The 27,108-nt window shown below is 51.6% G+C and overlaps 1 protein-coding gene across 2 annotated transcripts in view; it reads right to left on the bottom strand.

Annotated features, from left to right (window-relative positions):
* SYNPO2 (synaptopodin 2) overlaps positions 1-27,108 on the bottom strand; it is a 127,256-nt gene that overhangs the window by 27,122 nt on the left and 73,026 nt on the right. Inside the window, exon 2 of one of the 2 annotated variants that reach the window (XM_081134108.1) lies at positions 3,794-3,945. In XM_081134108.1, the coding sequence (XP_080990234.1) occupies positions 3,794-3,945 (152 nt within the window). Of the gene's footprint in view, positions 1-1,224; positions 1,275-3,793; positions 3,946-27,108 lie in introns of those variants that run through there. The other variant, XM_081134109.1, reaches the window with a different exon arrangement.

Here is a 27,108-nt window from a genome sequence, read left to right as displayed (position 1 = left end):
TTTAAAACTATGTTTGTTCTGATCTGAGAAAGCATTTCAGTCTTATTGACTAAGTTGAGGTCTGGACGGTATAAAGTCACATAAGCACACCCAGCAGGTCAGAGCAATATTATTGCACAGGTGAGCCACGCGACCCTTTCAGGGGCTACGCTTTCTTGGAAGGATGAAGCTCCAGCTGGGCCGCGGTGCGCCTGTTTTGTAATCGGTGGACCCGCCCAGCACTCTGGTGTCGAGAGAAAGCCTCTCCCTGCTGCAATGGGTCACTGAGTCATGGGGTATTTATACTCCGAGGCGCCTCCCTTCTTCCGAGTGAACCTGTCACTTGGGGCCATTTCCTTACAGGACCTCTGAAGTCAGGCTGCTCCTCTGTCTCCCAGCTGAGGAGCCCCGTTCTCCTCACCGTGATCCTTTGGTTTCAACCTTAACATTCCCAGTTAAGGTTTTGCAAATTTGGGTTTGCAAGAAGCAATGTCAATTTAAGGGTTAAGCAACTTCTTGCTAAAACCCTAATTGAAACCCTACCTGTTTTGAGAAGGGTCATTCACAGAACAGTTGGAGGAGATCCCTTCATTTCTCACGTTTGAGAGGTGGTGTTTTTTTGTTTTTTTAAGCAGCAGCAGTGTCCTCTGCCTCCCTCCTCCGCCCTCGAAACGCACACGCTGTGGAGGGCGGGGTCCTCAGCTGGAGGAAGCGAGCCCTACTTCTGTCTACTGAAGGGAGCTGGCCTGAGAATTTACGTGGTCGTGCAGTTTCAGCCTAATACAGCAGCTACTCCTAACTTCGCTTTTGACTGCATTTAGCAAAACTAGACTAGACTAAACAAAAACAAGCAAATGACACGCAGCTTTCTCTAAGCATGTGACCTGTGACACTTCCTGGTAATCCACAAAAAATTTATAATACAGTATTTTTAAAACATAGTGACAGCTAACGAGCTCTTTCTCATGTGGGAGACGATGAATACGCCCTGTGCAACTGGACGTGAGGGTACCGGGAGGTCAGAGCGCTTTGATGGAGGAAGGCTTGGAGGGAACTGGATTAGGTCACTTTGAATTATGCTGTCAATGACTCAGGAAGCGGAGACGAGAGTCTGGATTCATCCCAGCCCTGGAGGCTGTAATGCAGGCAAATCGGTCAGATCAATGTTAGCACTTACTGATGGCCGAAATAAAATGGATATACACAAATAAAACCATGAAAGCACTAGAGGTTAAAGCTTTATACCTTAAATTGCTCATTTCCATTCAGTCTACATAGGTACTCAGTTCCACAACTTGTGTGTCATTGTCATAGGCAGGGACGCAAAATTTGACACCCCAAAATGTGTCTCTGCCAGGAGGATGACTCTATTTTTAAGAACCAAAAGACTCAGGAAGAACCTTTGACCTGCCCCCTAACTGCCCAAGAGAAATGAGGCAGAATAGAGCTCTCACCAGAGGTATCTACAGAGAACATGGGCCGGGTGTCGTGGGGAGGCTGGAGCCTGGAGCTCAGACCCCTCTCTGTGTCCCATGGTCTCTTTGTGGCCCAGCAAACATTTGTTTACCAAACAGTTGCTCCTTCCTCCCCTTTGAAATGCCAAACCACTGCCCATCTCCTTAGCTCAAGGTGGTGTCCAAGCCCAGCTTCCCTCAGGCCCCCTGGTCTTAATGAGCCCCCTGTACAAACAAACATAATTAAATTTGGTTATTTTCTCCTGCTGATGTCTCATGTCAATTTAATTCTTAGACCACCCAGAAGAGCCTAGAAGTATAGAGTAAAATTTCCTTCTCCCCAATTCCTTCTCCCATAATTATAAATTTTTTTAAAAACCTTATTTTAATAAAATTTAAGATAATAGAGGCTTAATGATAAAGAAGCATTTTAAGATAGCTGACCCAGCTCTCTCTGGGCAATTGTCCAGGAAAAGGGCACTTGCCCTCTAGTGATAGAGGACAGTTATGTGAGTGGGAGAAATATTTAATTCCAGGAAACAGCATTCAGATACCAGAGTGGTGATGGTGATGATGATGGTGATGGGTGATGGTGGTGGCGGTGGTGGTGATGGTGGTGGTGGTGGTGGTGGTGATGGTGATGGTGATGGTGGTGATGGTGATGGTGGTGGTGGTGGTGGTGGTGGTGGTGATGGTGATGGTGATGGTGGTGATGGTGGTGGTGGTGGTGGTGGTGGTGGTGATGGTGGTGGTGGTGGTGGTGATGGTGGTGGTGGTGGTGGTGGTGGTGATGGTGGTGGTGGTGGTGGTGGTGGTGGTGGTGATGGTGGTGGTGGTGGTGGTGGTGGTGGTGGTGGTGGTGGTGGTGATGGGTGATGGTGGTGGTGGTGGTGATGGTGATGGTGATGGTGATAATAGTGATGATGGCGATATGATGACTGCCTTCTTGTGGGTATTAATTTGAGATTCCATTTTCAATACCATCAATTATTTATTTGGTAAAGTCAAAGTACTTAAGAGAAAATGATAGTCATGATTCCATTTACTGAAAGTAGCAGAGAACTAGTCCAGTTATTTCTGACAGTAAATATGCACCTAAGCGTCAGCTCTAAAGCACCACAGGTTTCCCCAGTGAGAGAGATCACAGAAAACAGGACCTAGTAGGGAGTGTTCCAGACCACACCGTGTTCCAGAGAAACTGGCCTCATTACATCATGGAGGCACTAAAAAGGGAACAAAGTAGAGAAGGTGTTTCCCTATTTGGGATGAGATTAAACCTTTGCAAAGATGGAAGTGTTTGAAGAGCTCGGGTTAGTGCAGGATGAGGGTGCACACTGTGACCACACACACAACCTTCCCGTTAGGTTCCTTTCAAAGCACGTGGCAGCTTTATAAATAAGTAGGAGCCTAAGGGCTTGCACACTGGGCCCGATGGGTAAATAGTTAGATGGGAGATGCTACGAATAATGCGAGCTTTCTTTTATTTTCACCAGCTTTTGTCCAGAGTGAGTCCACGTTTGTATAGAAATGGAATCATATTGCATGATTATCAGGGGTAATACTGTATGTCAAGTCTCTGCAGAGAGGTCCTCTGACACCCCCACGAAGGCTGCCCTCCAGGAGGCCAGCGCTCCCCTTCTGGAGCTATTACAACGTGATGGTCAGGGTCTCACTGCGACGCTGGTATGGCCTCGACTGTGGTTTATACACAACAAAAATGTGGATGCTACAATGTGTGTGTGTGTGTGTGTGAGAGAGAGAGAGTATGAGTGCTCTCATGGTTTTCTTTTGTTTTATGTTTTAACTTTTGTGTTTTTAAGCAGTTAGTGGGGAGGGTGGATTTGGGGAGAGCACATGAACAAGTGATTTCCACTGATAGCCCAAAAACTTTATTCTAACCACCCACACACTGGCTTCACGGGAGAGCCTGGCGAGCAGGAATCCGGCTGCTTTTGGGTTTCCTGCTCTGCTCCTTCGCCTGGGCATCTTCTTTAAGAAAATTAGTGTACAGTGTAATGGTTTGATACTTAAATGTGTTTAATTCATCTGGGAGCCTGGGAATTATAAATTAGTGGCCCTGGCCTGCAAGGATCAAACTATGTTCAACATACTGAGCTGTCTAGGGAACTAGTTTTAATTAACTGAGATTTTCAACAAAGCTCTTGTAAATTTTCAAGTTAATTTTCAATGAACCAGAACATTCAGTGGATTAGAGTCGCCCTTTTCAGACTCCGTGGCCCCTGCTTAAGTAGCTGCCCCTCATAGCGCGCCCCGGCTCCCCCTTAACGATGTTACATGCGCGCTGGGAGCGGCGATCGCTCCCGCCGCTCGGGGAGGCGGGGGCCCAGCCGCGCCTGTACCGTTTGACGAGCATGTGCAGGGCGTCCGCGATGCTCCCCATGAGCGTGATGACCTCGGGGTAGGTGAGGTCGGCACACGGGTTGCCGTTGATGGAGACGACTTCATCCCCCTCGCGGAGCCCGGACCCCGACGCTTTGCTCTGGCTTCGGATCTGAGGGAGCAAAAGAGGGGGCAGCGGTTAGAATCGCACAACCTGTAAACACCGTGTCGCCGTCTCTAAGAAACCAGGTAAGTGGATCTGCAGGTTGCAAAATCTGCAACCCAGGTACATGCCCTTGACCAGGAATCGAACCCGCGACCCTCTGGTGTGCAGGCCGACACTCTAACCACTGAGCCACGCCAGCCAGGGACAAATGAATTTTAAAACCCTGTCACATTGCAAAGACCGATGGGGATGGGCACTTACTGTCGGAAGGGGGGCGGGGTGGCAGTCCATGTAGGGAGAGTCATACAGGTAAAGGAGCTCAAGACAACCAGCATAGCAGGGAAATGGGACAGCCAGGGTGTTAAGAATTATGTCAAAGGAAGAAATCCTTTAGAAACCAACTATTCAAGACTTAGTAACCAGGTAAACTTTGGCAAAGAAAAATGAAAGAAAAAGATTGTGCAAAAAAGAAACACAGCCGTGCTCTAAGGATGCCTCATATTCTAGCACAGAATGATGTGGAAGAGAATGGGGTAAAGACCTAGAGGAGGGAGCCTCCAGACCCGGGAGCAGGGAACCGTGAGATCCAGGAGCAGGGAACCATGAGACCGGGAGGAGGGAACCATGAGACCCGGCAGCAGGGAACCGTGAGACCGGGAGGAGGGAACCGTGAGACCGGCAGCAGGGAACCGTGAGACCGGGAGGAGGGAACCGTGAGATCCAGGAGCAGGGAACCATGAGACCGGGAGGAGGGAACCGTGAGACCCGGGAGCGGGGAACCGTGAGACCCGGGAAGAGGGAACCGTGAGACCGGCAGCAGGGAACCGTGAGACCGGGAGGAGGGAACCGTGAGACCCGGGAGGAGGGAACCGTGAGACCGGGAGCAGGGAACCGTGAGACCGGCAGCAGGGAACCGTGAGACCCGGGAGCAGGGAACCGTGAGACCCGGGAGGAGGGAACCGTGAGACCGGGAGCAGGGAACCGTGAGACCGGCAGCAGGGAACCGTGAGACCCGGGAGCAGGGAACCGTGAGACCCGGGAGCAGGGAACCGTGAGACCCGGGAGGAGAGATGTAGGGCAGAACAATAGCAGAGGCTCCCACTAACTCTCAATGGGGAGAGACTGGAGGTGAGATCCGTGTCATTATGATAACGTGAGGGTTGGGCTGGTCATTGTCCCTCTGCCCTTCCAGGTCCGTTCCCTCCCCTCCCGGGCGCTGCTTTGTGGCCAGGCTCCCTCACGCTGCCTCCTGGCTGGGCTTGGTCAACAGGAACCCAGCGAGAGATCAGAGGACTAGGGGAAGGCGAGGTCAGGCAGGTGTGCTCCCTGGGGGCCTGCTGGGCCTCGGCTCTGACCTGTCTAGACAGTCACAGCGCCTGTCGGTTTGTCCCCACCACACCTTAGCTCTTGTCGTGTGCCAGCACCACATGCCATCTCCCCGCATGTTCAGGCCTCAGGGGAACAATAGCTTCTGCTCTAATCTCAGGTGAGCCATTCGCATGGGCTCTCCGAGCTGCCTTCAGTCCCTGCATTACAGTAGCTTTGAACGTGACACCTGTCTCCTGCTGGGCCCCTGGGTGACGTCAAGGTGTTTAGATTTCATTTTGTAGTGTGAGTTTAATAGCTCTCAATGAGCCATGTGTCCTGATCATACAGTCTCAAATCCAAGAACATTTTAAGGTACTATTCTAGATATTTTCTACCAAGTGACCACTCTCTGACAATTAAAATCAAGATCTGAGTCCAGAGAGGTCCGAACCAGGTACGCGGCACTTCCCGAAGAACGTTTGCACAGCCAGGCTCATCTCTGATGGGGCACGAAACGGATTCCAATGCACCTCCAACAGCCCCCTGCTAACTCTTGCTACTGTCTTTTAGGCAGTGTGTTCACTGACAAAGATTTAAAGTTTATATCTCCACAGGCATTTACATTTTAAATGATACTCTTGAAAGCAAAAGAATGCCTTTAGGTGCCAAAGCAGTAACACTAGTAAAATTTGAAGTGATTCAGTTAGTTTTGTTCTGGAAGGTTCCATCCTTTAATTGTCATAATTATAATCTGCAGAAGGCCTTCCCCCTTCTGACAAATCAATCTCATTCCTTGTATTTTGGAAGAGCATACTAATTTATCGCAAAAATTAAATCAACTCAGTATTTCCAAGGCTATAACAAAGTAACAAAAGCAATGAGAAAGAGAGTATTAACCCAATTTTGAAAAACATCTGTTTAACTGCCAAATATATTTGTTTCCTTTTGTCTTGCATGAATTACTAAAATGAAGACTCACAAGACAGTTGTCAATAAGCCAAGGATAAAACAATGTCCAACAATGAACATTCAAGGTTAGGGTTAGAGGTTTTTGTTTACATTTCCTTTATTTATATGTGTTTAATTTTTTACAAAATAAGATTAGGTGGATAATAAAGCATATTTTTGAAGCATAAACCCATTCATCCATAAAGTCAGATGTACTGGAATAGAGACAAGAAATTCACCCTTTAGAGAATCAGGGAGGTTTTACTTACGTAGATGAGACAATGTGACCCTATACCTGGTACCCACAAGGCCCAGCCTCGGGGGGCTGGTTCCCTCTACCAGCAATAAGTTGTGTGAGTTTGGAGGAGCTTCAGGGGTCTGCAGAGTAAGATGAGGGTGTGGCCCCTGGAAGATCAATGGACCCCTAGAGTAACAGAGCTGTGTGTCACCCCAGCATGTGCTGTGGATGGGGAAGGGCGGTGTGTTCTTCTGCCCGGCAAGGGGAGCCTGTAACCGTGCCCAGTTAGCAAAGCGTCAGCATTCCTGGCGCGCGTGCACCCCAAGGTCAACGTACAGAACCAAGCGCCCCGGCTGTTTCGCTGACCATTACACTGTCTGAGCAGCAGGAAGTGTTTTTCCCTCAAGAGCCATGTAAATATGGTGACACTGTCCTTGCCACAAAGGTGTTTCTGAAGGACTCGTCTCTCACCATTTTATCAGGACGACTAAACCTGACAGGACGGCAAGCCAGGGTCTCCTGGGCAGGCACTCGTCCCTGCAACCGCGGGCCTCACCAATGTGGCTCTGCTCCAGGGGTATTGGGAGGATAAACATTTCTTCGTGTCCAAAGGATCTTTCCCTTATATTGAGTATAATTATGTATTTTTTAAAAAATATGTCTTTATTAATTTCAGAGAGAGGAAGAGAGAGGAGGAGAGAGAGAGAGAAACATCAATGATGAGAGTCACGGATCGGCTGCCTCCTGCACGCCCCTCACCAGGGATGGAGCCCGCAGCCCAGGCATGGGCCCTGACTGGGAATCAAAACCTCCGTCTCCTGGGTCTTAGGTCGATGCCCAACTGCTGAGCCACTCTGGCCAGGCTAATTATGTATTTTTATAATTTCTATAATTATTCATTATGCATGTGAGTAAAAATTCTGACTCCTGAAAATATTCTTAATTATGAAAATGAAATACACCATCGGCGATAATAGTAAGTTTGGGCATAAAAACGTTAGCATTGACAAGGCCCAGTCTGCATCTGTGAGCTGACCCACCAGCCATCTCCGGGCGACCTCTCCTGGACCCATAACCCACATGGCGTCATGAGAAAGCTGCAGCTGTGCCGGAGGAAGGCCTGGGGTCCGCCGCAGCCCGCCGCCCGCCGCCCGCCGCCCCCAGACCTCTGGGCTTGGACGAGGCACACTGCGCCTTGAGCTTTAGTTTTCTAACGTGCAGAGCAGAGGTGGGACCCCTCCGATGGCCAGTGTGGACTGGGGACAGGGTGCGGGTGCCTCAGCGCACAGCCCTCTCTCAGACGTGCTCAGACGGGCCCGTGAGCGAGAGCGCGCTGGCCTCCTACACACGCGGAGGGAACGTGCCACCTGAAGAGCAAGGATGTAGAAGGCTGGTGCTTTGTCTGCATTTATTTTCGGTTCTTATTCAGATATTTGGCATTATCTGTTAAGAAGATAATGTTTTGTCTGTACACATTTCATAACTGAAAGGTGGAAGGAGGCAAGCCTATTCATTATGTCTCCCTGCAGAAATAATAATACAACTATTTAAATATTAGTGGCTTGTTTTTGTTGAGCACCTACTATGCCAAGCCCTGTACATCCTTATATCACTCATCCCTACAAACCCTCAATGAGAACTATAAATGCATTTCCACGTGTATATGTTCAGATGGGCTGCCGTTACCTTGTGCTACAGATTAGAAATCTGAGACTCGGAGGTGCTTTGCCTAAAAGCACACAGCTGCGACCAGAATCTGCCCCCAGGGGAGCTGGCTCCAGAGCTTGTGTTTTTAAACGCCAGGCACACTGCCTCCCCAGTCAATCGTCTCAACTCTACCAGGAACCCGACAGTGAAGAGAGGGGGGCATGCGACAGCGGGCGAGGGCGCTGGGGAAAGCCAGGGAGGAAACGGAAGGACCCAGCGGAGGTGACAGAACGCGTCTGCTCAGAGCACACACCAGGACTGGGAAAGACAGGCTTCGTTTTCTGTGTTTTCCTTCTTTGTCTTCCTCTCTTATTATTTTAAGAGTTATATATTAACTATTCTTAAAAGGTTGGAAAATACTCGGCATTATGACCCAGTGTGTGTCAACTGAAAGTCCAGTGTCGTCATCTTCTGCAGGCTGTGATTTGGCCGACACGCCTGTGTGACCAGGCTGTCACTCCTTTCCTTCGGGAGCGCCCCTCAGAGGCCTCATTCCACACCTGGCCTGTCACCCGCTGCCCCTGTGCCCCAGCGCTGTGCCCCTCCCAGTGCCTCTCCCGATTCAGACCGCGTGACAGAGAGAGAGTGGTAATGGGGATGTGTCCCTAACACTATGTCCTATCGCCTACGGCTTCTTCACCAAGTGAAAACGGAAAGTTCAGGCTCCTCTGGGAAACAACATTACTTCCAGGTCATAGAGTGAATCTGAGAAGAGCGTCAGCCATGCTAATTTGGTTTCATGAATAACTAATTCCCTGGAAAAATGAAAGAGTTCTTTTTTCTTTTATTATCACTTCATTTCCAAGCCTTCCAGAACTGACCAGGCAGCAGGGACCAGGTCTGAGCTCTCCTGGAACCTGCACTGAAGCTAGTCTGGGCCATGCGTCCACATGTGCATGGTGTCAGCTTCCTGCCGGTGACACTAAATTTGTCTCGCGGCCTCGTGTTCATGTGCAAGTCATTGACAAGTTCTCTTGGAAAATGTCAGAGTAGGTGACAGAACCAAAACAATCTCCTCCTTAAATTCCATGACTATATCTATTAAAATATATGAGAAAGAGAAAACTGGCACGGATCTTGCCTCTTGCATGGAGGGAGGGCTCTTCCTAACCCAGGAAATGCAGTCTGGGGACCTGGAGGCAGTGACTGAGGTGAGAGAGGATGGCAGACCATGAGCAAAGGTTTAGAGATGAGACATTTTGACGGAAATTGGAAAGCAGCCTGCGATAGTCCCTCTGAAGCCCGCCCTTCCTAAGTCTTGCACGGACTGCGGGCCTTTAGCTAAACTCTCCTCGGACCTGAGACGAGACTTGACCAGGTCCCCTGAGCCCAGCTGGCTCTTTCACAGGAGCCCTGGGTAGGTCTGCCCCCCTCAGCTGGCCCGAGGAACGGTCCCCTGGTCATGGGAGGCGCAGCAGAGCAACGGTGCGGCAGGTGAGCTTTAGAAATGAGTCAATACCCCCCTTGACTGGCTTGCTCCCCAGACTCTGAAGCCCAACCTCAGTTCCGGGGGGGGCTCCTAGCACCGGAGCTGGGCCCACGGCTGTCGGGGTTCAGGCGCACAGGGGTACAACGCTTGTGGAAATCACCAGCAAAGAGCAGTGTGACAGCTCCAGGGCAACGAGGACGGAAAGCGAGGGAATAAAGGCATTAACGGCCCAAGAAGCAAAAGCATCCTGGGACTGGGTGCAGAAATTCAAACAGTAAGTCGGAAGAGAAGACCTGAGAGAACGAAGACTGTGGGATGAGTAAATAAGACACATCACCAACAGCCGAGTCGAGCCGGCGGAGAAGACAGGGCAGAGTCGACAGGGTTGCTCAACTTCCCTTCCAAGCTCCTTCCAGGTGCTGGGTGTCACCATGGTGAGAAGACAAAATGCACGTCCCAGGTGCCCCTTCCGCCGGCCCTGGCGTGACTTGGATCCAGCACAGCGGGTGTCACCAGCTCAGGAGACCTGCGTTTGGAACTGAGTGACACAGAGAGGCCTGGGACGCGGAGGCTCCATGTTGCGGGTCCAGATCTGGGAGGCGGTTTACTCTCAACACAGCGGGCCCGCCGGCAGCTTCTCAGTCCCAGGTCGCGGCTAAGGTGTGAAACCCGAGACCCGGCGCTGGCTCGTGGCTCCCGGACCAGGGCAGTGGCGCCAGTCCCTGGGGTAGCCGGTGGTGAGTGCTGCTGGAAGCCACTCCTGGGGGCCCTGCCTTGAGCCTGCCCTGGCAGGTCTGTCAGCAGTCCCCCCAGTCTTAGCAAGGCCCTTTCTACCAGAATAACTAGAGGGTTTCTATTCTCCGCAGTGGGCCCTGAACTGGTACTGGATAGAGTTACAGCAAACACAAGAGGTAAGAGAGGAGAGGCAACTGTGTCTCAGATACAGAGAAGAAAAAGGGGGTGCAGGCTGCTCAGCCAGACGGGATGGGCAATGGGGGAACTGACCAGGCCAAGGGGGCGCAGTCACCATCTCCAAGGAAAAAGGAGGGGCCGAGGGAGGTGACACATGAGGGTGATGACAGAGGTGGAAGTTCAGGAAAGTCATTGTGGACAGCAAACTAGGAGAGGGGCAGGAGAGAAATAAAGGCTTTGTGAGGAGCCTGTAAGGAATGACGTGAGATGACGTCACGTGCACAGTTGTCCAGCAGGAGAGATGATCCTGGGAAGGAAGTGAGGCTTTTCTCCACAAACCATTGCTAAGTGTAGAAAGCACAGAATACGGGGTGCGATTATACAAATCATTGGTCTGAACAGTGAAAATAACTCTTCCACGGCATACTCGAATCCGGCCACTGTGCAAACGGAGGCAGACCCGCGGCTTTTTCTGAGATCCCGTCCTCGGCACCCCAGTTCAAGCTCTGCAGGCTGCTGTCGTGTTGAGTTTGGGGCTTCTGCTCTGGTCCCTGGTATACTTCCAGACACTTGGCAGTCTTCCTTTCGGTGACTGTCTTTATCCTTAGGCACCAAGTCGCCATAAAAGCAGAAAGCATTCCTGGTAGCAGCCTTGGACAGGGCCCATCCACACCGCATCCTTAGGAATGTGTGAGCTGACGTGGCCCCACAGGCAGAAACTATGCCGCGATGTCACTGCGCGAGCTGCTATAAAGCAGCCCCCGGGCTGCAGAGCAGCAAGTACAAATATGGGATGGCATCTGCTCGCCGCTGACACCCCCCTCCCCCCGGTGGGAAACCGGCTCCTTCCGAAGGGCGCGGGCAGCCGGCCGCGAGGAACCGCCCGCTGCTCTCTGCTGGGTGGGACTGTGAGGGACAATGGCACGAAGGCTCCTGAACGGCAGGCAGTCTCTTTTTATAAGCATTTAGACAGAATACGAAAAAGACTTCTGAAAGAACTCACTGAAAACACATGTGAAATCTAAAAGGTTAGACAAATAAGTAGTTGGTATAATCAGGATTACTCAGAAAAGAGAGAATCACAGCCCACTGTTTGCTTTTCCCAAATCTCTGTGTATGTTTGTTAATGACACGCACTACCATTGACTGAATGGTTATTATGGTTCAGCCCCTCGCCCAGTCAGAATCTGGTTATCGAAGGAACCTATATGCAAGCTCAACAGTCTGTAGTGGCCAAAACACAGTAAAAAATTAAGTTCACTGTAACTTCTGCACATCACTGGAAGTGTCTGGGACCCCTTCCCAATCTATTTGCTCAATTTTATACAATTATAACAAGCTTTTTTATTGGGTTTACAGAAAGTTAGAAATGGAGAGAGAAACACGCTCCCTGTATGAAGGAAGATTCTACAGTTTGTACAACACCAAAACACGGGGTAAAAGCCAATATTTAAAAACACAGGAAAATCTTTTAAAAAAGACTCAGAATACCAGGGTCATTCAATAAAAGTGTAAAAAATGCTCACATGCTTAAAGGGAATCCAATAGCCTCTATTGGATTCAAGGGAAACGATGGGCATTAATAATAACGACCCCAAGTCCTTAGTTGACCGAGTAGACGCTGAAGAACAGGTGATGCCTTACAGCAGGAGCAGCATCCCAGGCAGCTGCAATGGAAGCTCTGCTCTGTGCAGATACAACTGCATCCAGACACTGCCCACTGATAAAGACGGGGACCTGGGTTAGAATTATAATCTGAGGTCCTAACTCCTTTGCTTGCATTGGTATTTTTACTGAAATTGTTCAGCTTCAGATCCTATGTTTCACATGTCCAGAGATGTTTATGTCCGGACACCCTGCCTCCGTAGCTTTGGCCATCCGAAGTTTTACTCTATTGGACTAAACTAGGTTTCCTCCGCCAGGTTGCTCAGCCATAAAACTGCAGATAAAAAGTAGCCATCAAGTAAAAAATGTCCTCCAAATGACAAGAGTACAGACTTTTAAAAAAAGGTATAAGTGCTATTTTTTTGCTCTGGACTTGAAATTTGTTAGCAAACAGGAGACTTTATTTTAATTCTGCACTAACTCATGAGACAAGGAATTCAAGTTGTCAGAAGTCATTTTCCTTATCAGGAGAATGAAGGGATCTCTCCCTAATTCTGTGATTTGTTAAATTGCATCATACACATACACAGACATGCACACATACACATATACACATACACACATGCATATACAGAGATACACACATGCATGCACGCACACAAACATGCATACACATACAGACAGATATACAATGCATACAAATACACATGCATACATACAGGCACAGAAACACACATGTATGCACATGCACAGACACATGCACAAACACCTACACATGTATGCACACACCTACACACATGTATATGTGCGGGCACACGTGCACACATAATACAGACATACACACATACACACATACACACATACATAATTGTATGATTTGTTAAACTGTAACACACATAGACATACACACATAGATGTGCATACATATATACATATACACACATGCATACATACACATATATACATGCATGCATATATGATACATCATGATGCTTCCACTCTGGAAAGAATTACACACATTTTTTGTTGAGGTTTTAATTTAAGAAGTGTGACCAGTACAACTTTATAAATATTTTGCATAGGTTTAATCTGAGAAAGTTAAGTTAACTGCACTGGACATGACTTTAGGAGGGAACCGAGTTAGAGTCAGTGCCAATGCTGTCTTCACAGAATGGGGACAGGGCCACACCCCAGCCAAGGACATGTTGACCGATCTGATGGCAAAAAGGAGCAAATTAGCTGCACGGGGCCTGGGGAAGTTCATCAAGGACTGTGCCCTTTCAGGCCAGGGCGGGTTAAGTGACCTCCAAAGCTTTAGTTATCGGGAATTCGTTCCATTTAGGCCAGCATCAGTATTCAAGAGTGTGCAACCTAAAGCAGCAATTCTCATATGTGTTGGTCTTTGGACCCATTTATACTTTTAAAAATGACTGAGGACTTCAAAAGATTTTGTTCTTATGGGTTCCATCTATTAGTATTTACCATGCTAGAAATAAAAAGTGAGACTTAAAATCTTTGCTCACTAATTAATTTTAAAATAAAATAGCAGGTATATTAATATAGATAGCTTTTGTGCAAAACCCCATGTTTTCTAAAACTGAGCTGATTTAGTGGGAAGGGTGGTGTTGTTTCCCATCTGTAAACTCTTCCATGTCCGAGCTCAGGAGAAGACAGCTGGGTTCTCACGTGGGCTCCGCATTCTGTCTGTTGTGTTCCCTCCCGTGGGGACCGCAGGGTATGGTGGAGGCCTGGCCGCACACAGACACACAGCCAGGAAAGGGGGGGGTATGGCCTTTGCACATAGTCTTGGACATTCCTATTTGATGCCACATCAAACTCAACAAGAGGTAGTTTCCAAAGCTGCCCTGTGGAAGCCGAGCACAGCAGTGCCCTTCGCACACTTGGCAACATGAGTGTCCATTGGTCTGTTCTGCACCTTGAATGGCTCCGTCGCCCGCGCCTGATTCGTCTACATCACGCCTGGTCATCTGGAAAACGCCGAGTCACTGGGTTGTGCAGATCTGCCACGTCTCGGCATATTTCATTATAAATATACAAAATCACTCTCCTTAACATCGTCTGACCTCATCAGGGAATCTGTCAAGTTCGGGGACAGACAAAGCTTTCTGACAGTCCCATGGAGGCTCAGATCCTGGGAGATTTTCTCGGGGGCAGAGGCTCACTGGGCTCCTTTACAGGACGTGCCTGCTGCGCACCACGTCCCAGTAACTGCAGTTTGTGGTCAGTTAGTCTTGAACAATGAAATGATGGCCCGTGAAACAGTGGCCAGTTCAGCCTGCAATTCAACCATGTGCAGGGGCTTCCCCGGGACAAACCTCGTACTTCCAAGTGCTTAATGTGCATTTTCATTCGGTCATGGGGACTGTTAAAAAGACGCTTGCTTGAGGCTGAATAAAATGCAGACTTTTACTCTCCATCCAGGACATCCTCACGTGAGACCAGCATCTTGATGCCTCAAACGGGGACAGTGCAGATGGAGGAACACCCGAGTCAGGTGGCGCCACCGCCTCCCAAGCTGAGGCGGAGAGGTGTCACCCACCCCGGCTGTGGCTCCATTAATACAAATGTCAACACGGTGAAAAAGACAAACAGCTTCTTAGTGTTGTTATGAAAATTGCTCTGAGCTCACGGGTCCCCTTGAAAGCACGTCAGAGACCCCAAGAGGTCTGCCGGCCACACTCGCAGAGGTGCTGAGGCCTGGAGGGACAGGACATGTGACCAGGCCGTGGTGTCAGGAGATCTGCGCTGGAGAGAAGGGGATTCCACCCCAGGCCAAGTGAGGGCGCACAAAGTGAGGTCTGGCCTGGGAGAAAGGCAGACGGAAAGCAGGAGGGGACCTTTAGGGACCATGAGGGGAACCACCTCTGGGGGTCTGGGAGATTGGAGGAAGGAACAGTCCCAGCCCAGTTCTGGAGGCTCAGTCCCTTGTCTGCAGAGGAGAGACAGGGAGAACACCGTCCCTGGGCTGGAACGTCAAGGCTGCTGTGGAAACGGCTCCCTGCAACTGGATTCCACCTCCAAACGACTGGCTAGTTGAAGTGAACTGAGCGCTGTGATCACAATACAAGGATTCTGTATTTTTTACACCCTAAGGATGTCTTGCACATAGTAGGAGTGCAATAAGTACATGCTGAATACATGACAATGTGGGTACATTGACTTCTACCCAAATGTCTTTCTCAGCTCTCCTCAGTGCCCGGGCAGGCAGTCGCTCCCGGGCCCACTGCTCTCGGCCTATTCTTCCCTCATAGCCTCTTTCAGGCATGAGGTTGCCACAAGGGTGCCGTGGGGTCAACAGGGAATGCCTGGGGCACTTGTGCACAGGACTGGTCCTACTGAACATGCAACATCAGAGATAACGGAGTCCCCAGCCAAGCAGTGACCACCATGACCCAATAAGCAACCCTGCGCGGCTCCTGCAGTCACCGCATCTCAGCAGACTCCTCCGCCCATGACAGGTCAGGTCACCGGCAACCAGTACAACTTCCCCACCTTGATTACTGTGGACTCCGTGTAGTTTATGGAGTCAGCATACGCGTGGGGCGGTGGGGCTGGCACTGCACCCCTGAGGTGTGGCCATGGTGCCTGGTGCCCAGTCAGCCCAATGCTCTCTGTGTCCCTGTGAGTGTCCCGTTGATGCATTTAAACCCAGTGTCACTTGCTGCGAGGACTGGTGGACACTCCTCTTTGTTCCTGCGTGGGGAGAGCCTGCTCTAACGCCATGGCCTTGCCAATAGGTCCCGGGCCGCAGGCAGCCAAGCAGAGCCTTGCAGAGCCTTGCAGAGGCCACACAAACCCTCAGCCCTCTCTCTCGTCGCCCGGAGCTCTCGGGGGCGTTTCCATAAAACACAGAGCTTGAGTGTGAGGCTGGCCTCGCCTATCATTGGATCAAGTAGCTAAGTCAGCAGTTACGCTGGGTATTTACTGATGGTCCTTCCTGTGAGGACAGTGCCCTGAGCCCTGAAGCACCACGTGAACACTGCCCTCAAGAGCTTCCTACTCTAGGCAGGCAAGTACACAGTGTAACCCAACAGGACAGCGGCTATGACCAAAGTCAACGCAGGGCCCAGGCGGGATTCTCGGAGAAGGTGAGGTTCCCTGAAGGATAAACACATGCCAGCCATATGGGGAGGGGCAGGGGCAACGAAGACGCGCAGCCCAGCACCAGCACGCAGCGGGGGCTCGTCACTGCCGGGTGAGCTGTCTTCTAGGACACAGCGCGGCCTCCATCAACACTACAGTATCCAGGTGAGTGCCTCAGAGCAAATGCCTGTTACCTCACCCACAAAATGCTAGAAAAATCCTGGCTGCTCTTCAGAGAGGTTCACAGATCAGCAGCAATCACTGGGGGCTTGTGAGATCACAGAATCAGGCCCCAACCCAGATGACTCAACACCTGGGCTCCAAGATCCACCCATGATTCATTTACCATCAGGCCTGAGACTGCATGTCCTTCAGGCTCACCCACCGGCCTCCCAGGTCAGCAGGCGGGGCCTCTGGTGAGCATCAGACTTTGGGTGGGACTTTCACAACGAACAGACCCAGTGTCATCCCTGTTCCCGTGGCTAGAGGTGGGCACCTGTGTAGCTTCATTCTTAATGAGCTTCCCAGGGGACCCGAGGCATATTCTTTAACACAATCTGCTATTATTGTCTACAAAATACTTAAGGAAATACATTTGGGCCAACCATGTGTGTGTGTATGTGTGTGAGACAAATAGGCAGATCTTTACTGAGTGACTTTCTTCCCAGAGATCATATTATAACTCTACTGAGCTTCAAATAACCATACTTTTCAAAGAGACTAGAAAATGAGTTTATGATCATTATTTTAAGATTTTTTTTGCATTATCTTTTATTTTAACTATATAACTAATTGTTCTCAAAACAAAGATGTTCCAAAGCCAACATTTTCTGAATTAGAAGTGGTAGATAATGTAACTGCTAAAGGGCTCTTATATGGGAAAACCAGAACCCAAACTGCATCCCTGAGCAGATCATGCAGGCAAATAACTAGCTCTGAAAAGATGTGTGTAGCCCCTGGCCATACACAAAGCTCCAAGGACCATCTGATTTACCTTGACAATAACCTGTATTCTCTAGCTGGTCACAAAATTTAACATGCAGAAGACCAGGGGTTTCCATTAATTCTTGATTTTCATTTGAAACTAAATATGATAAAATTACAATTTCCTCTCTATTATTACATAAACCTGAAGCCAAGAAATAGAATTACCAAGTGCTTGTTTTATAAGAAAAATAACCTCCAAGTTAATTAAATTAGTCGTGCATAACTCGGCATTTCTAATACTTGAAGGAAATGGACTAGCCAAATGGCAGGTAAATATATTAAAGCATTTTAATGAGCTAAAGTTAGCAATAAACATTTGACATCACTCAAGCAAACTACACAATAACCTATGGAAATTATGTTTTTAAAGGACAAAAAAAATTAACTTCTTGAGACAAGGACTTTCCTGATTTTACAAATTGTTTGTAAAGGAAAATTGAAGCAATATCGAGTCTCCTTTTCTTTGGAAGGGCTGGGCTCCAAGCTAAAGGGAAAGCTACTAACAACAGTACAGCTTCTACCGGATGCACCTACAATAAAAATAAAATATTACAAGTATCATAAAGAGAATAAAAAATAAACAACCAGCATGTTCCTTTGGGACTTATCCAGAATCCAACCCATTATTTTATATACAGCCGTTAGGGTGCTCACAGCTCTGGGTTACTTTCTCAGGCGACACCGACAGTTTTTGATGGGATAAGTGCCTCAAAATCCTATTAAATAATCTCTGGGCTTGGTGGGCAGGAAAGAGAAGCCGCCTGCCTGGTTCTTGAGCGAACAGGTGAGTGTCTAGATACAGAAAATACGTTGTCATCTCAGTGTCTGTCCTTAGCCTGCGGCCAGCATACAAACGGCTTCAAGTAAGAGACTGTTCTGCACATGGTTTCCACGTGAAGGAGCTTCTGCTCGTCCTTTCTTTCTAGTCGGCTGACCGACTCTCCCTTTAACTGCGCGAAGCAGGACCACAGGGCCAGGTCTCTGCAAACGCCACGGGCCCCCGTCACACCACACACACGTTAACAACACCGCTCTGGGGCACAAAGTCTGGAGGAAATGATGACGGTCACGCAAGGGCAGTGATTCCTGACCTTTGAGAGGGACGTGCGGGGCGGAGAGGAGGCCGGTACGGTAACAGTTCTCCCGCAGCAGAGCTCCACGCCCTCCACTCGCCTCGACCCCGGCCCACAGCCCTGTGCCCAGGGAGGTTTCCCAGCCTGACGTCTCAGCGGAAGCTGGGAGGACAGAGGGAGGGGGGAGGGCGACAAGGGGCACAGGCCCTCCTGCACGGCATGCGCCTGAATTCTAAACAGTGGAATCAAGGTTTTCGCTCAGCCAACCTGCTGATCTCTGCTTCCCCTCCCCTCCCCTCCCCTCCCCTCCCCTCCCCTCCCCTCCCCTCCCCTCCCCTCCCCTCCCCTCCCCTCCCCTCCCCTCCCCTCCCCTCCCCTCCCCTCCCCTCCCCTCCCCTCTCTCCCGGAACGCGGCCCTGGAAGCTCGGATGGCGATGAGGTCACAGGCTCCAAAATACGGCCCAGCTATGGAGGCAGCAGCAAATGTTCAGACAGCATCTCAGCCCCACACCGCAGGGCCCGCGGGGAGCCCGAAAGGAGCGGCTGAGTCCAGGCTGTCCGACTGGCGGGGCGGTGCCCTGGGCTGCGCCTGGGACTGTCCTGCAGCCTCCTGTCTTACATGGCAGTCACCGCAGAGTCCCCCTCTTCTCCGACGTGCCACCGGGAGCACGGAGGTAGCTCAGCGTGTGTCCTAACTCTGGGGCCCTCACCTCTGAGCAAGGTCCTGGGTGCTAAAAGCAAAGAAAGGCTGAGATGAGAATGACCTTCTCTGGCTTCCCTTCTCCTCAACTCTGTGTGTCAGCCTCCCCCTTGTCACCCTGTGAAGTCACCAAACCTTGCCACCTGGAGCAGACTGAGGGTGGCTCTAGCTCCCGGTCACTGCGGCACCTTGCTTGTCCCCAGGTGGACACCTCTGCAGCTCCTCTCCATCCCAGAGCCCTTCCCCGCCGGGTCCTCGGGGAAATAACCTCCTAGGCCAGAACACAGCGGTGTTTACATCTCTACCCAAAACCTTCAGAAAGTGCCGAACCACGGCGCAGAAGCCTGAAGGTGGCCGTAGGCGGGGGAATTCTCTGTCCAGGATCCACCCCGCTTGCCGGCCTGTCCGTGCGCCTTGGAACCTGCGGCCTCCTCCAGAGCCCAGGCCACACGGGCTCCTCCCTGAGGCTGCCCGACCCCACCTCCCCTCCACGCAGAGCGTCCAGCCCACGGGCTCACTGAAAGGGGCTCTGGGCTTCTCTTCTGCACTTCATGATTGTATCTGAATTACTAGAAAAGATGTTATCTCCGCCCCTGAGCCGCACCCTCACGAAGACAGGAGCCTTGTTTTGGCTTCATTCTCCGACGCGGGAAACAGCGATCACAGTACCGGCTACACCACCGGCTGCCCACGCCCGGCTTCCGACCCGGCACAGCCAGGGCGCGAGGCGCCGCGTCCACTGCGCAGAAGGAGCGGCTGGGCCCTGAGATGCGGCGCCGCGCCCCAGGCCCACCGTCAGGAAGCTGGCAGCCGCTCACCAAGCCTGTCCTTTCAGCCAGAACCTGTCTTTTTACGCTCTGCTGCAAGTTGGGGGGGGGGAGGGGAGGGGAGAAAAAGTTGAACGTCTCAGGCTTTCACCCCTTTGTTGGAATAATACCTCACAGCCTCCACAAGCCACAGAGTTGTGGGAGCTCGAAGAAATTCAGCACGCCCATCCTCCGCGTTTTACACCGAGGATAACTGAGACCAGAGAGGTTCTGGTCCCTGCTCGGTGCTGCACAGCCAGGCACACCGCTCAGGGATCCTGCTGACCCCCGCTCCAAAGCTCCTTTTTCTGTAAGATGCACATTTGGAACAGGGCAGCAACCAACAGATGCGTCCTCTGGCTGCCAAGAAGCAAGAATTAAATTTCTAGAAGCTTTCTTGTATAATTTTTTTCATCTCCAAACACTTAAGATTATACCTAAAATATACATGAGAACATAATTATCTTTTGTTGTGTCACCAAAAAAGAAAATATTTTCTTTTAAAACGTGCTTCCTCCTTAGCGGTCATAAGGACACAAGCGGCGAGGGCTGTGCCGTGAGCGCCCTGCTAAGCTCGCATCTGCGAACCGCACACAGGCGGCAACGTTTAGAAACCGGCCATGTCGGTGAGGGGAGGGCCTTGAAATATATATATATATTTAGAGCCAAGTTCAGGACCTTGTAATTTCCCCCAATTAACTGATACCTACTTTCAGAAAAATGTGTTTAGCAAGCACAGGCAGTTAACCAAGTCCTAGCTGGCCCTCAGATCTAAAAAGCAGAACCCATGCTTTTTTTGGCTCCTGCTGGCACCCCACCCCACCGTCTGCAAGGACCCTAGTACTGTGCCAGTCGGGGACATGGAAAGCCTTGGAAACGGGACAGGGGTTGCCTCTGAGCTGATCAGCAGGAATTTCCGAAATTACTTTAGATAAATGGACTGAGCTCAGCCAGAGCAGCCTAGTGAAGGTATTAGCACATCTAAGGAAAGAATGTGTTTCATTTAATGCTCCCAACACCACCATGAGACAGGCGCCAGGACTGTCCCCCACGGGGTGAGAAGCCTGCCGTGCAGAGGGAGTAATCATTTAGCCCAGCCTCACTGTCATCAGCGATCAATCCGTAGAGCAAAGATTCAAGCCCCACGGTCTGGCTCCAGAGTCACAGGCCACGTAGCGCATGGGATGGCACTGCCACTCCAGATCACTCCTCCTCCGCTCACGAACTGTGTGGCTTTCAGCACGTATTGAATCACGGGACTTCAGTTTTCTCATCTGTAAAATGGGAATAACAGACGGATCCCCCGGGACTGTTGAGAGGAAATGAGGAACACAGTGCGCAGAAAATGGTCATCCCAGCGAGAGGTATACAGCAAGCAGTAAATGGTGGCTGCTGTTATTGCTACACACACTGGGCTTGGAGCTCAAGGTGGACCTCCAAGTAGGATATACATAGTTCCCCTTCAAATGCCCACCATGGCACCTGGTTTGGGTTCTGTCTTTTAGGAAAATGACTTTGGTTCATGACAAAGGCATCTGTTTAAAGAACCTCACAGAGGAGAGCGACAGCTCCAACAGCCATGAGCACTGAGACCATGGGACAGCACTGCCCAGCGTCCCGGCACTGAGGCACTGTGGAAGGAGAGTCTTGTTCTACCTCCAAGGAATCGGAAAGAACAGACTAAACCTATCCTAAGAACACACTTGTTTGTGTGCACTTTTATTAGAGACAAAAATAACCAATAAAAGTGATCCGACAGGGACCTATAATTACTTGGTTAAAATCCAAGCACATTTATCACAGGGTCCAGGTTGATCACGTCTCCCACGCAGATAACCTCCTGATCCCACGGGCAGGCATTAGGCTGAGAAAACAAGAGACAATCAAATAACCAGAAGCCAGAAGCGAAGGGCATGCTGCTCCACAGCCCCCGGCGCTGTCAACTGGATGCCCAGCTCGTTCATGTTAATGACATGCCGTTTCCTGCCACGTGATCCATGTGATTCACGTTTGCCACGGAATCAGTTTTGTCTTTTACACAACAGTTTGTTTTTACCCTACATGATGAGATGCTGAGTGTAGAGCCTTTCTAATCATTTTAAGGAAAACTTCAGCACTTGAACTCTCGTAATCCCCAGTGCATCTGCTGAAACAAGTGCTCACGTGGTGATCCATCCAACCCTACTGTCACCCCGCCCTCACTTTGCAAATTCCATGCAGGCCGGAGGTCTCCTCTTTCAAGTCAGGGTTAAACTAACCACACACCTCACACCCCGGATGCCCAGCTCCTCTGGCCCTTCTTGTCCTTGGAAACCTTTCCGCACAAGATGTTCACATGGGCCCCACCCCTGGCTTGCCCAACAGGTGCAGCAGATGAGCACGAAGTGCATTTATAGATTTTGTGGCCCCCCCAGCTGTCGCTGATGTCAGGATTTTCTGCTAAAATTGTGTATTTCTGGCATCTGCCTCATCCCCTGGGCAGTTCAAGCATTAGCAGCAGGGCCCAGGGATCTGTGGGGGCCACGCTTCAGAGAGAGAAAGCAGCTTCTCGGTAGGAATTAAACTACTTATCAGAGGTGGCCTGAGGTGGTGGCAGTGACTGAAGCAGGGGCCTCTGAGAACCAGACATCCTTCAAGAACAAGCGGAAACATCCCTAGCTCGGGGCCGTGCACCGACTGCAGATCAGCAGGCCAGGCTCTAGCCTGTGCCTCCCACCCTCTGGGTGAGACAAAATGAAGCATTAGCCCTGCCCCCTACCCCCATCATAAGGCCAGGGATGAAACTTGCAAATGGAATGCATTTCAAAACATCAGTGTGTGTGTGTGTGTGTGTGTGTGTGTGTATATATTTGAATATTTGGAGGAAAAAGGGGGTGGGGCAGAGAAAAGACCCTGAAAGCAGTTAAACAGGTTCTCAGACACCTGGAAACACCTCACTAAGCCTCGGGCTCTGTGGGGAGACCTGTGTCATGGACCTCAAGCCCTAAGAGATTTGTGTTCGAAGAAAACTGCCTGGGGAATAAAGTGGAGGTGGGAGGGAGGCTCCGGCTTACCCAACGGTGCTCAGCATGTGGGTGCACCCAGGGGCTGGGGGGCTACTAGTTTGAGGACATCAGAAATTCCTGCAGACTGTTACAAGCTGCCTTGACAATCTGATCCAAGGGAATACGGTTTTCCTTCTGAATTTAAAAACGAATGAGATGGAGGCGGCCTCCTAAAATGTGGCAGATTTGTCTAAAGAAAGAGGATTCCAGGTAAATTTCAATCCAATAAAATTATGTTTCTCTGCAGTGGCCAATCCTACTCACTCTGCTGCGTTTACTGTTTCATTTCCACCTCGACAAGGACTTTTTCCTTTTAAAAAGCACACACGCCCACCCACACACCCACCCTATGCATTTGGCTTCCTGCCTTCAGTCTCCTCCTTCGGTAATTAACCCCGCAAATGGGCGGCAGGTTGATGAATATCTGTCTCCTGTCGCTCTGCGCCTCAGGGGCTGACGCTGACTCCTGCAGCTCTCAGACCCCTGCGGGCTCCGGCAGATCCCTCCCGGGGAAGCCGGCTCTGCCCAGCACCTCCCGGGCGAGTGGAGGATGCTGCCCGCGGGCAGAGCCAGAGCCCGTCAGGCTAAGAGAAGACACCGAGACCTGAGCAGGCGAGACGGGAAGCCACACAGGAGTCAGGAGGCAGCTGGAGGCAGAGACGAAGGTGACGGGAGAGGAGGGCAGGGGGGCTCGGGCGGCGGGGAAAGGCTGCTGAGCCAGGACACGGCTCCGGAAACTAAGGAGCAATAGCAATACCATGTGCAGAGGATTCCAGATCAGGGCATTGATGTGGTTGTTGGTGGCGAGCTGGTCTCCGGTCACGGAGAGGGTCAGGGATCGGGAGACGACTCCTAAGGAATTGCCCAGACAGCAGGTCTCCAGTGTGGCTCAGGGCCTTGGCGGGTCCCTGAGAGCCTTTTGGAGGATCTGTGAGGTCAAGACTATTTCATAATAACAGTGACGCATCAGTTGCCCTCTTCACGCTCACCAGTGACAGGGGAGTTTTCGGGAGGCTGCGTGACATCCAATGACACCGTCACTCTGATGGCTGAGGGGACGTGTGCCCCCAGACTGGCCACCTCACTGCCTGCTGGGCCTGTCCCATGCCCCCACCCCACATCTTACCATGGCCTGTCCCTTCCACCCAGGACTGTGCCTTGAACCTGCCCTCCTGCCACCGCCTCCCTCGGCCCTTCCTCGGCCTGTTTCAACAGCTTCCCGTTCAGGTGCCTCCTCTCCAGTCTCCCCACTTGGCTGTGTTCCCCACGCTCCCACTCCAAAGCCTGGGCAGGGGCTTGCTTAGGAACAGAAGTGACCCTAAACGTCTCTCCCGCCACCTCCCTGGCCCACTCCACCCTCCAGCCAGGGTGCAGCCGGCCAGGCCCTGCACATGCTGGTCACTCTGGAATGAATGCCCCTGAGCCCTTCTCTGTGGAATGTCATTAAATGCCACCCTCTCCGCCTCTGCTCTGCTCTTCCACGGGCCCAGCCAGCCCTTCTTGCCTCAGGGCCACTGCGCACGCTACTCCTGCCTAGAAGGTTCTTCTCCCGACTCTGCAGCTCGCTTCTTATCCTCCGGTTCTTGGCTGATATCAGGGCAGAGAGTCAGGCTTCCCAGCCAAGGCCAAGGGCTGAGGCGCCGACAGGCCACGTGCGCCGGCCCATCTCCTATTATATCTCCCTCCCTCTCTAATAACTTCAGGCCTCAGGGTCTCCAGGCTTTGACAGAGGCCCAGCCTTGGTGGACACCTCTCCAGGACACTCAGCCGAGGAGCAGAGGCCTCGCAGCTCCTCGCTTTGAGGGGAAAACGAGAGTGAGGTAGGTGGTCGCACAGAACAAGGGTCATTGACTTGGGCCACAGCCAGACTGTGGAAATGCATCTGAAGCCCGGGGACCGGGATGTGACCTGCGTGCTTTATGTTTACACACAAGGGCAATGGTTGGAGAGGCACGAGCTGAGCCGGTCCGGCTGCGTGGCCTGGCGCTCCTCCCAGAACACTAAGAACAGGTTTGAGAGCGTGGGGCCTGGGCCCTGACCTCGCCTGGAGGACCCTGTGCCCAGAGCTGGCAGGAGACAGCTGGCCCGGGGCTGTCAGCAGCACGTGCGGATTCCTGCAGCGTAGCTGGGGCAGCCAGGCCTTGGCAGCTCAGGGCCGAGCCCCGGGCCTCACAAGGTGACTCAGATGGGCCTGTGACTCCACACGTTGGTACCATTCTCTAAGGGCTTCATCCGTGGCCCCAGCTCCCTCGCATCTGCTATTTTTCATTTCCCAAAAGAATCCGCCAGAGTCATGGGCTCTTCTCGTGGACTGACTGGCAGCCACTGGTAGCAGTGACTCCAGCTGCAAACGCAGGAGAACAGCTCAGGTGCTGAGTGACAAAGGAGTGTCCTGTAGTCGAGCCTCTGGTCTGTCACACACGCTGGAATGGAAGTGCCCCGAGGGGTAAGCAGAGGCCAGGTGCACAGTGTCTGGGGACCCGGGGCAGAGGCAGAGGAAAAAGGGCTTGGGGGAGGGCCGGGGACTCGGCGGAGGGCACACTGCTTCCCAGGCCGGGAACCCTGCGAGCATGCTCTGAGCCCCAGGGCTGTGACGTGCCCTGTCCCTCGCCAGACAGACCTAACTCACTTGTGATGTGTTCTTCAATTCAGAGGTTAACGTGGGATGGCAACCAGCATGCTCCATGCTCTGAACAAGTGTGACCTCTGCCTCCACAGGTGACACACACCTGTAAACACAAATTATGACGCTGAGTTAAATAAACACCATATGGCGGCAGCGGAATCGAAACTGCGGAAGAGGGAAGGGAGCTGCCTGTGAGCACAGGCCCTGCCACCTCCCCCTCAGCGACCCTGAGCCCCAGCTCTGTCTCAGCAGAATGGGCTCCTCGCGGGTGTTCAGGGGCAGCAGCTGCCGGAGACCTGGAGGGGAGCCTCCTCCTAGGAAATAACAGTTTTGCTTGATCTTGAAGAACTAAAAAGTCCCTTCCTCAAGCATTTACTCAGCACACGTGTGTGTGCCCGGCGCTGGGGACACATGGTGAGCAGAGCAGATGTGGTCTTAGGAAACAATAGTGAGCGGAACAGACATGGTCCTGGCCCCTGTAGGACTCACCTGCCAGAAGGACAGACAGACCAAAACCAAACAGACGGAGGCACAGTGTGAGCTGGGCGGCGGGGATGGGCGGTCCTGACTCTCAGGTGTATCTCCAGGCTTCTGAGAGGAGCGCCAGGCCTCGCGGCCTGCGGCCCAGCCCCCCCAGCTCGTGCCTCTCCAACCAGCGCCCTTGAGTGTCAACATAAACCAAGCAGGTCATGTGTCGGTCCCAGGGCTTCAGGTGCATTTCCACAGTCTGGTTCTGGCCCAGTTCAGGGTCCCTGTTTTGTGCGACCCCTTCACTTTTTTTTTAAATCAAGGAGAGGAACTACAGGGCTTGCTGCTTGGCACCAATACCAGAGGGTCTTCTAGAGGAGTGTTCACCAAAGTGTCACCTGCCGTCAAAGCCTGGAGACCTGCAGCCTGAACGGTCAGGCTCCGGGGCACTTTAGCCGCTGGCCTTTGTGAGACGCCTGGGGGCCGGGCCCAGCCACGGGGAGAACCTAGTTCTGACACCCTGCTCATGGGGAAGGGGCTGGAGTCTGAAGCTGGGAGTCGCCCGTAGCATGTTAATTAAATTCCTCCTCCCCAAACCAGAACTATGCTCATGTATCGCTTACACATAAAAGGCCCAGTTCCTACTGATTTTCCTCAGAATGCTGCATGGACTCTCCTTGGGGCTCTTCTGAAGGAGCCCTGCTGCACCCTCCAAAACTTCAGTCAGAAATAAACCAGGGGCCAGGGCGCCTCCCGGTTCCAAGCAAGTCCTATTTTTAGAAAGAGGTGTCACTCAACCTGCTGTGGGAGCTGCTGGGCTCAGATCCTCTGCTTTTAGGGAAGTGCCGCTTCCCCGGGAGACCGCTTCCTCCGCCCTGGGCTCTCCCCACCGGCTCTCCCGGGCCTGGTCCTCGGAGAGGACGCCGCCTGCTGCCCGCAGGCTCCTTAAACAGAAATCATGCAGCATGAAAACCACAAACCAAAGCCAGAGCCAAACAGTAAGGGCCGCAGGAGCCCGCGCACACGAGTGAACGCTGGAGATGCTGACGGATAAACATATTTATACACTATTTGCTCTATTGGTTCACATAAACGGGATTAAAACTGCTTTCCCCTCATGAAAGTAAAACCTTCCATTGCCATTGAGCTTGAATTCAAATTCCGCCAGCGAGCAGCTTGTGCGGCCGGGGGGAATCATCATTTTCGCTGATGTT

This window comes from Miniopterus schreibersii, assembly GCF_964146895.1.
Source record: "Miniopterus schreibersii genome assembly, chromosome: 4".
NCBI lineage: Eukaryota > Metazoa > Chordata > Mammalia > Chiroptera > Miniopteridae > Miniopterus > Miniopterus schreibersii.
This window is presented reverse-complemented; position numbering and strand designations above follow the sequence as displayed.